The sequence below is a fragment of the Ptychodera flava genome, chromosome 11, assembly GCF_041260155.1.
Source record: "Ptychodera flava strain L36383 chromosome 11, AS_Pfla_20210202, whole genome shotgun sequence".
Lineage (NCBI taxonomy): Eukaryota > Metazoa > Hemichordata > Enteropneusta > Ptychoderidae > Ptychodera > Ptychodera flava.
In genome coordinates this window covers 36,978,892-36,989,971 of record NC_091938.1, presented here as the reverse complement: position 1 = coordinate 36,989,971, position 11,080 = coordinate 36,978,892, and the positions used below count along the sequence as shown (strand labels likewise).

Below are 11,080 nucleotides of genomic sequence, written 5' to 3'. Positions count from 1 at the left end.
TAATAATCGGGTAGCATGTAGGTATGTCTGTCATTGAAGAGAAATGTTTTAATTACGCCATAATTTTCAAAGAAGGGTTTACAAATGCTATGGAAAATGAACACAGCATATAAACAAGCGCGGCTCTGGAAAATAACAGTTTATTTAAAAGGGGATAATATGCAATCCCGCCACTTCCAAGAGTAATCTATCCCTTAAGATATGAAATATTGTTTTCCAAAACCATAGAATCTATTAAGTGTTACAAGAATTGACAAAAAAGTAAAAACAAAGTAACGAAATAATACATATCACTACAACGGGTGTTGACAGTAAAGTAATGGCAATCAAGGAAAATCGAGAAAAGGGATATATCAGTGTGAAACGCCCTCTCAGTGCTTCCACTTTGTTAAATATTCTATTGTTTTTTGCACAAATACAACTGCCCTAAATATGTTTAACCTTGCCCTAAATATCTTTAATCTTTTGAACCCTTATCGAACACGGTTGGAAGTAATTTGGGATAATTGGATCTTTTAATCGTTCAAATTTGTCAAAAATGATAGGTGTCATATAGCTGAAATTAGAGATATTACAAATTACTCATAAAACAAGTGAATTGCAAAAAGGAAAATTAGATGAGCTTACATTTGCAAACCAACATTAATATGATATCCAATTATCCCAAATTAGTACCAATCGTGTTATTGTTAAAATGATAAAGACAGCCACGCATATTCTCACCGAAGGAAAGGACATAGCCTCTTCTTCATAATATACGCATTGCTGAAACAACACCTAGGATACTTTTGTACCCAGACTTTGTTGACATGGATTTGCGACTCCAGCATTTAATTATTGGAGATAATGTCACATTGATATCTAGCTATATCTGCGATTGTGTGACTGTCTGTATTGTATGCACGTGGATTTGATATTTCAAGAACAATGGATTTGATTGAAATGGAATTTACCAGATATCTGTATATTTTGAAAATTGTTGGATTTTTTGTCAGTTTGCATTGGAGACAATGTTGGATATCATTCATCCAGGTAGTACATGACTTACAACCTGCTGGATACTTGGCAAGTAGAGCGGTCACCATAGTTACAAATGTTACCGGCATCCCCTTTAATATTTGCATTGTGACAGTCACTACCAGATCCAATGGCTGCTATCAAAACTCAGGGTGCTAGTGGTCTCTCGGTCAAAACACAGGACTCCCTGTGGGATTTACAAAACTCAATTACTTCCTGGTGAGATAAAAAACCTGTTACCTAGAAATCGTAGCTCTAAAGCTGAGTTGGTCATCTGATGTGTAAAAATGTGACTTTATTGCTTGACAAAATACATTGACGGATCTTGGAAACTAAACTCGACGGGAAAATGAATCTGTTATTACTCTGAGCAGTTATGCCGCCAAAACAAAGTTCACCAAGTCGATCGCCCTCCTATAGCACTCGTTATAACATCGAAACTACGTTACTAATACACCAGCTGTTCGGTTAACTAAAGTGTTTGAGTGGAACAAGTTATTGATTTACCTTCCATTCGTCATATCAGACTGCAGATCATGATGACGTATCGTGCAGCCCAAAGGTCTAAAGATCGTTAATTATCATTTGCCCTAAATTAGGCGTTGCCACAAGCTCTGAGACCTTACGTCTCTTACGATAGCAAATGTGATTTTCAGTGACGGTCTCGGTAAGTGCGGAACGTTGCCATAAAGGATAGGTAGGTAATGTTTGTGAATTTTTTAAATTAATCGTACATTATCATAAGTCAATTTTGGACGGTAGGCTAAACCGTACCAAACAGGACAACAGCATTTCTATTAATACCCTGTTTAGTCGAAATCGTAGAAACAAAGGTCGCATACCGCGGGCACATTCCATTTGTTGCCGATAAAGGTACCGATCGTTTTCTTTTTCATTGCATTTTGCATAGTAGCTCGACTATCTGGCGATAGGAATAAGACGTTAACCCAAAGCCAACTTTCATTGTATTAGAGAGATTTAGTTACACGTAACTACGTTCCATCAGTACACATAGCGTCTGTGTCACGTGATAACCAGACATCGCGTATGTGTAGTACTAGAGACAGACTGCGACTGTCACTGATAGCACAGACGTTCGGCATGTCAAACGACATTTCTACACGTAGTCATAATAACCTGTAGCAGTTTTAAGACTTTCTTGATGTTTTCCGTGAATTTTGACAAGCAACCTTGTAAAGTATCGTTCTAATTTAGCATACATCTTTGATACCAAAATATATTTGCAGAGTTAGTTCAGTACAAGAAGTACTTGCTATGATTTCCTGACATGAGTGGAATGTACTGGTCTCATATCCACTTTTCATATGACGCCTCGACAATTTTTTTTCCTTCAACCTCATAAACAACTGTATCAAAACAAAGTGGCCGATTTAATCTGAGGGTAGAACAAGGTATAAGACACATCCTTGTGCAGAGAAATTATCTCTAAAAAATTATACGAATTTTGCAAAAATGCAGCAAAATCATCGGGAAACCACATAGCACAGATACGCGTACAATCACGCTCGCCGTCAGATGTATGCGTAATTACGTGGAACTCACTTCTCCTAATAAAACACATGTGTGGAAGAAAAGACAAGGGATGTAATGCCTTCATGGTATTACTGCAACACTGATCGCTACGGTGAGCAGTTGTTCACTGCAAGTTTACCTTGAGATTAAAAGCTTTGAAGAACATTGCTCGCAGAATTAAGATACTATTCATTCAATCATGCTAAGAACTTAACTTACATAGGTAGTCCTTACAATCAAAGAGAAAGAGACTGTCGGTTAGATCAATTTATGGATACTCCACCCGATTTGACAGGGGCTTGTCAGTCTTTGTTATTTTTGTTTCTTTTGCGTTACCAACGAAATGTAAGCTGACATCCTTTTTCTTTAAATACAGCCGACTTTGTGACTGACATATCCCTATCCACTCGGTTACGCATTATTTAATTAACAGTTGAGAATAATAATTAAACGAGAGAGAAGTTGTGGCAAAAATGTTGTGGGTAAGTGATGACAAAACAGGAAGTGTCGATAGATTGGCAGATTGCAAACGCGTTCGTCCGGCACTCAAATCCAACACTAATCGAAAATTTGTTACGAAAAATCAAACAGGCTAGAATTTACAGGGTAGATCATTAACTAATTATCATTATTTATACCGACGTCATGAATGCTTGTTAGTTATTGTCGATATTGAAATGAAAATTGCTTTGACTTTTAATTCTATTAATGTTCTCCAAAACAGGTAGGTACATAATATTATTTTATTCCTAAAGCATTGACAAGATGAAAAGATCTAGTCACATAAGGTTCATATTGTTGTTTACTGGCGATTTCTTGTCTGGACCAAAATTGAAATGTAAAAGAGCATATGATGTTTTAAGTTTAACACTGCCTGTTGTCACAGTTTTTGAGAAGAGAAATTTTATTTACATATAGAACAAAAAATAATATAACATACAATAAAATGTACTGCTTTTTCAGCTGTAATTGTTGTCAGAGTGTCACATACACCAATGCTTTAACACCATTAGGCCAATAGCATCATACTTTCTGACACAAAGAAACATTCATCTGTTAGGAAGTATAATCCACCTCAGTTTCACTTCGTAAAATAGGATGTATTTGTCAAATTTTAGGGAACTTTGTTCCAGCGCTGCTATAATATTTCCATGAACTTAATTTGTATGTCAAAGGTTTCGATGTAAAAATAGTACCGATATTGAAGTGGCACACTGACAAATGGGAGCAATTTAGTTTCTACATTCCGATTATGGTTGCAGTTGAAGTGCAGGTATAGGCAATAGTGGGTTGTGTGACAGGTTATACAGAGGAAATGTTATGGCACGAATACAATAAAGTGTAAATACTTTAATATATGACAACCAGAAAGATTTCTCGAAATGTGAAATGTTCACTAAAACGTTCGTTAGGGAAACTGAACACATTTTATCTTTTCAGTCTTTTCAATCTTTTCAGAGGGGTCGTTGTGCACACTTTGGTATACAATCAAGACCATGAAAAAACTTCCTTTATAATAAGTCCACACAAGCAGGAGACAAGCCCAGTACGGCAAAAAGTCATGTCCCCGCACATTCTACCCTAATAAAACGACAGACTGAAGAATTATTTTTGTCAAAATCCAAACAATTCTAGATCCAAGCAGGTAGTCTGAAATTCATGAGCAATGGAGAATACTGGTTGTCAAAATTATACTCGTTCGGGCATCCAAACGTGAACATGCTGTCCTCTAAGTTGGCCTGTCATTCAAAACATGAAGTGGTAAAAGGTGAGGTGTCATTTAAAGATTGATCAAACCTTTCATCGACTCGGGAAAAGACGACAGCCATACTAGATTACGCTGAATCAGGTATGTACAAGGTTGGGCAGCAAATAAAGAGTGCGGGTCAAAGGTCATAAATTCCAAATGGTTTTAGGAAAACAATAATTAACAAAGTGTCTAGTTCACTAAGTATGTAATATGGGATCTCATTTGACAGCCTGCAGTTACACATGTGCATAATCGATGAGGAATTTAGGTCAAACCACTTATGATGAATGTATTCTTGACATACATTCAGTTCCAATGAATAAAAAGGCGTTGTAAATGTATGTCGTCTATGCTTATAGCATCGATGCAAATCTTAAAAGAAATAGAAATTTGATATTATATATTTATATATATATATATATAATATGTGTGTATGTGTGTGTTGCCTGTCTGTCTGTCTGTGTCTGTCTTTCTGCCTGTCTGTCTGTCTGCCTGTCTGTCTGCCTGTCTGTGTCTGTCTTCCTTTCTGTCTGCCTATCTGTGTCCATGGAAGACATTACATACAGAACAAAATGTTCATTAAATCATCGTTTAAAAAGCGCCTTTTCGAGACATACTATTTCAGTTCGCTAGGCTTTACAAAGAGACACTAGATTCTATTGTCACAGATATTGTGACTAATTCACCCGACCAATGAAAAATCGCATTCCATTCTGTACAAGTAAAAGTTTACATGTTATCTTTTCCCTCTCCTTATTTTGTCATCAGACTATTTCCTTGTTTTAACGTTTTAAGCCTGCTGTCTTTGACAGTTGAAACCGTCCTGTTATTAACTTTGAACTTCCCTGTTTAATCCTGCCGACAACAGAATAGATAAATTCAAACGATTCTTTGTGCCTGTTGATTGTCGTACCTATAGCTGGATTCTCTGTGACTTACGCACGTATTGCTAGTTTCATCACAGGTTCACTTTATGGCTCAAACACTGCGGATATTTAGGTTACATGTCACTGTCTGCACAGGAAATAACGAGTTTATTATATTTTACTATTGCGATTCTTTCGAAATTGGGGTTGTCATAAAATCTTAATATAAACTATATACCTCTATTCCTCCAGGGACATAATAATCTTACACACTGCCAAGTTGAAGAAACATGCCTTGGTTGTCAGTCCAATACTGGAAAGCATGTTATAAACGCCTCAAATCAGAAGACAGCCATGAAATCTCAGCCGTGGTTTCCATCGACAATTTTATTTTGGGAGGTATTGGTGAAGATGATCATGGTGTATTTGAAATTGTCTCGGGAAGTATAGACGAGTGTTCCATTGACTTTGTGATCAAATACACTGATCGCAGGGATAGCTTTACTGGTAAGATAATTTCTCGTAGCTCTACTTCGATGAGAGCCGAAGGCGTGTTTGAATCTTCAAGGAATCCGAAATTTAAGGAAAAGTGTCAACTGACAGTAGAGATTTCAGCAGAAGTACAACAAGAGACTGACAATGCAGAGAAATGGATACACGAGACACTTTCCTACATACCCGATATTGCAGAGGTACATGATCAGATTGCTATCTGGCATTCTTTAAGAAGGGGAGTAAAGGTAAGCGTGGTCGCGAGAGACTTTGTTGAAGTGGAATAATCCTAAACTGCCCCGAATACCGCTTTTATACGCCTTTCTATTCTTTACTAGGGAACATAAGTGATAGCCCTTAAAAGACACGGCGTGTTTGATAGCTTTACCTGAAAGCAAATTAATAAACTTAAAATTTCAATGGAAAAGAAAGGACTACCACCATGTTTGTAAGTACTCAATGTCAATGACTAATGCGAGGGCAGGGTATATAGGATAGCCCTTTGAACCTGCACAGCGCGAGAACACATTAAATAGAGCTGCATATTGGAATCAACAAAATACATAAAATACCCTGAGAACTATTTTTAATAACCGGATAACACTTCGAGGCGAAAAATCTACATATTTAATTTTTTGTGTGTTTTAAGTCTCACGGAGACTATATTTAGATGGAAAATGGTGATTTTAACTTTAGATAGACCATAAACGATGAGAAAAGGGAAATGTGCAGACCTCTTCGCCTTTAATGGCTATCCAATTTTATTCAAAAATAGTTCATGTCATGATATTCATAATACATGGTGATTAGACATTTTGAATTTTGTTACTAAAGGGAGATTCGAAGAAATAAACACGCATTTCTGCTATCAGAGGGTATCTAGAGATATAAGTGCAATTTACATACTTTCATCGTTTTAATGAATTCTGTTTGCTCCAATCACACAATCATTGCTTACAAAAAGTAATTTTTGGTTTGATCAATTGCGAGAAAACTTATTAAAGGGATAAATTGTATGGAATTTACATTGACAAGGCTTTGCACACTTCTCGTGACCTAAGCTGTGAATATTAAATTCTGATCAGTTCTAAGCATTCCAAAATAAACCTGCTGTCTTGGCATTTGACATCATTCCAACCGTCATTCTCGAATTACTGAAATTTACAATGACTGTAAAGCTGACAGTGATGCAACATTAACTTAAAACTGACAATATACACGAGCTAAAATGACAGTAGATTTTGTGTTGTAAACAGTACTGTCATCCGATGTGTTTTTTAGGATTCAGAAAGAAGGGAGGCAGTAAAGCTTGTCGAATTGAAAGTGACGGACGCTGTTCACATGGCGAACCGGTTGAAAGATACCATACACAAACACCGAAAGGGAGCTATCTTGGGACGAGTTGGGAGATTTGAGGATTTGACAGAATATTCACAGGCATGTGTCAGAGACGTGGACCATTTTCCTCCGGCCTTTTCTGTCAATGGTATTTATTAATACACGTTTTTAGAACATGCATTCCGTTTGGTCATTTATGACTGATATCGGTGGAACAGCTATTCAATGAACATGGAAAAGGGACATTTTCGCACAAAGTAAAATATGATGTTACTTATCCATATTATGCTTACGAACTATATACACGTCAGTTTACTTTTTCGTAAACATTACCATGGAAATAGCGATTCTCATGATATCAAAATATGATATGGTTTATCTACGGACTTACAGGATTGACATGTACATCAAAAGACTATAGAAATTCTTAGTAAGGGATGAACAATGCGATCTTGGAAGATGGGGATGGTCACAATCAGATTGTGAATATTTTTTTTACAATTGTAAATTTTTGAAATTTATTTTTAAGTGAGTCATGATGTGGTAATTTTTTTCGAAGTAAACTGTCATATAGATCCTTTTTTGCGTTCTGATTTTTTTTTCTTATTTTGCAAACTAGTCTGAAGATTATTTTTCCTAATATTTTTGCTTTGGATTTTTTTTTCTGTTTTTGACCACCTCCTCCCGAGATTTAATGGTCCATCCCTAACTAATGTGATTAATAACTTTGATAGGTCAATTTCTCCCAGATAAGAGTATCCGCTTTAAATCTGTCAATTTCTACCATTGATATATTTTTCCAGGTACTCCCTTTGATGTAGGGGAAGAAGATCTTCCTGCAATTGTCATCGATTATTTCCGCCAACAAGAACAAGAGCGTATGCTTGGGTTGACGGCTGCGCACAGAGTACCAATGACACTTAAACATGCCATTTACTGGTTCCTGCACCGAGGAGACATGGTGTCCGCATTAAAACTGAATATTCTGGTACCGTATGCAATTTGGCGCGTGATTAGGGTGTATTTTGATAGTTTCGTCGATATTCTTATACAGATGACATGTGATTTTACACAAACCAATGGGCAACCCTTTCTAACTCAACCCGAAGCTGTGGATCTCATTTCATGGCTATACGACTTATATAAAACTGAACAGTTTTTCGATCTGTGTAAAACAGACACGAATATCAACTATTCAGATGTGTGTGAAAACTACATCGAGAAAGTTACAGGACAAATACGGTTACTTTTGGAAATGTTTAAACGTGGATATGAAAACAAACAGCCAGGCTCTAGGCAGTGAGTAAATTTGACTGCAAATAATTATAATTTACCTAATTTTGTATATTATTATTGAATAAATAGCTATGTAACCCTATTTATTATGCCGATTTGATTACAGTTGAGAGTTATTAAAAAAAGAAAACTGGTTGGTCAAATTCAACAGGAATATGTACCTAAGTCTACCGTAGATGTGCCCGTAGAATGAGTCTTTTTTCGTGGATTAGAATTTTTGACTGTGATGTTCAGTAAATCGAAAGTGCAAAACAAAGCAACAAATTGTTTATTTTCAGATGTTGAAACAAGAATTATTCAGTATGAAAATCTTGCTAATAAAACCGACAAGAAATTTCACCACTTTTTCCAAGTAATTAGACTTCAATGGACGTAAATTTAATGCAGTTATACGGCCACGTTTATCTCTAAATCTGGGAAAACATCATGGTATATAATGACCAATACAGATTTCTAAGGCAAACGGTTGCACAGGGAAAGTGCAATCAAGTTTCTGAACGAAATTTAGTTGTTAAAAAAGAAATCATTGCCACGGCGTAACTATTGTTGTTTCACTTGTACTGGACTATGCCTCGTACTGATTTTGTCATTTCTGGTACGAAGATTTGCTGAACTTCTTGTGAAAAAGTCTTGTTCTTCACGGGCAAAGTCTGTCAGAATGTTACGCAGAGGCAAAAACCATGTAAGCTTATTACGAAAATAGTTCTTTTTTTGAACTACTTTCTATCATTTCCTATGCATTCACACTATTTTTCACAAAACACATTTTACTCAAAAACATAAGTAAACTTTCAGTCACTTAATTTTTACTAAAGTAAGGAATCATGGAATATGATGTATAGAGTGCACTATTTCACTTCTGTCGGCTTTTTTGTGTGTGCTTGAAGTCATGAGGAGTTAAAGGGATTTCTATGATACCTACATCACAGTTAAAATAGTTAAAATAACCAGTGAAAGCATAAAGTTGGCAGCTATTTGCCTCTTAAAATTTACATCTGATATTTTTTTATATTCTAGATTCAGTATTTTTTCATTGACAATAATAGTATGATTCATTTTTCACTGTGTAATTTACCTTTGATAATTTTAACTATTTGGAATAACACAATGGTCCAGTCTCAACATACAAAAATGCCTTCATAATATAAGCTTATCCACAAAATACCGGAATTTTCATCAGAGTACATCGTGCAGCCAACAGAAGTGTGCGATGTACGCGGATTTAAATCCTGGTATTTTGTGAATTACATGCACCTTTTTAGTCCAATTTTACAGAAAAACTCGAAATTATGGCGCTATGAGGATGCCCGTCGCGTCGACGCAACGCACCATAGCAAGCATATTGGGAATGCGTTCAGGGAGAAGTGCACACAACGCTACTTTTCCTGCACAGTGCACGTGCTAAAAATCGTAGTTCAGCAGCGTAAGAATAACTTTATTGTCCAAAAAATGAAAAATCGTCTTCCTATTCTCTACGTGACGTACATGTAAGCTTACTGAATGTCTAGATTTATATTTTTCATATAAAATGTAAAATCTTCCCTGTTTATCCCTGTGTTGACATAAAGGTGTTACGAGGTCAAATGTCAAATAGTGTCCAATAACACCTAAAGTTACTGTACTCCGTACTGTACTTTTTGTAGTCAAAGTTTTATATTGGACTCCTCTGATACCGAAATTTTCTATACGATGAAATTCCATAGGTTACAGACATAGGTGTGTAATAATAAACAAATATCATGTAGATTTGAAGCAATTAATCTGAAGATACATGCAGGATATCATGCAGGCCTCAGTCATTTGAAACTTCTCTTTGTCCTGTTTCTGGAACAAATATTTGTCCACTGTTGTGTGAGTTCGATATTTCATATGTACAGTAAAGTTTCTTCCCAGACTCCTAATAAAGTTGACGTTCCACACCATACAATATCATATTCACATACACAACACAGTTGAAAATGTTATTTTTATGTTTTTTTCTCCTTACATTTAAAACTTATTCTTATGAAGTATTCAGACATCAGTTTCAAGTTGAGTTTTATCCTCTTCTTTATTCATAATACATACACTGAATATAAACCATATACACCTTGTTTAATAGAAATGTACACCAATATAAGACATTTTACAAAACATGAACAATAAATGCTGCATCCTTACTGGACAAGTTTCACTGAATCTTTTGCTGGCCTTAATTTCTATATTTGTACATACCACTTGTACAGAAAGCCTCAGGATGGTTTTGTGTTAACATTCATGTGTAAGTTTGTACACATGTGTGTACATGTGTATGTAGGCATGTACAAATTACGCCCGTACAGTATCATGTCTCTCACAAAGTTGACGGAAAAATTCAATCAACAAAAAAATAAGAAAATTGTCAAAAATCAGTATCAACAGAAGTACTGATCTGATTGTTTTGATATCTGTACAGTTAAAAATTGAAAGTGTATACTGAGATTGTACGTCATACTGTATTGTTTGAAAATTACAATTTTTAGTTATTTTTTGTCATTTTTGTAGATATTCAAACAGGCATCTTCAGGTTGTACAGAGTTGATAAATTCAAAGTCTTGATTAAAATGTATTTTTGCAGAACTCAAAACAATCCTACCAAACACAGTGTAGCTGACTTCAGCCAGGCATATAGAAAGTATAGGGAAATGAATTAAATCTGCATCACAAGTAATTGTCTTACTGATTGAAAATACTGTACAGAAATGATTGATAGAGTATGTGATGTCACAAGATTAACTGTAGATTATCACTTTCCAAGTAATCTTCACAT

At 35.6% G+C, this 11,080-nt stretch overlaps 1 protein-coding gene across 1 annotated transcript; it reads left to right on the top strand.

Moving 5' to 3' along the window:
• The first annotated feature begins 1,556 nt into the window (after window positions 1-1,556).
• LOC139144199 (uncharacterized) lies at window positions 1,557-10,465 on the top strand. The gene is made up of 4 exons (XM_070714852.1): window positions 1,557-1,714; window positions 5,419-5,906; window positions 6,940-7,144; window positions 7,800-10,465. Exons 2-4 carry the CDS (start codon window positions 5,457-5,459, stop codon window positions 8,297-8,299), a joined length of 1,155 nt encoding a protein of 384 aa, XP_070570953.1. The 5' UTR covers window positions 1,557-1,714; window positions 5,419-5,456; the 3' UTR covers window positions 8,300-10,465.
• The last annotated feature ends 615 nt before the right edge of the window (window positions 10,466-11,080 follow it).

Excerpts from the sequence above, each read along its gene's own strand:
- LOC139144199 (XM_070714852.1), top strand. The coding sequence starts at position 5,457 with ATGCCTTGGTTGTCAGTCCAATACTGGAAAGCATGTTATAAACGCCTC. Across the intron at positions 5,907-6,939 it reads CTTTAAGAAGGGGAGTAAAG|GATTCAGAAAGAAGGGAGGC; the intron begins GTAAGCGTGGTC and ends TGTGTTTTTTAG. Across the intron at positions 7,145-7,799 it reads TCCGGCCTTTTCTGTCAATG|GTACTCCCTTTGATGTAGGG; the intron begins GTATTTATTAAT and ends ATATTTTTCCAG.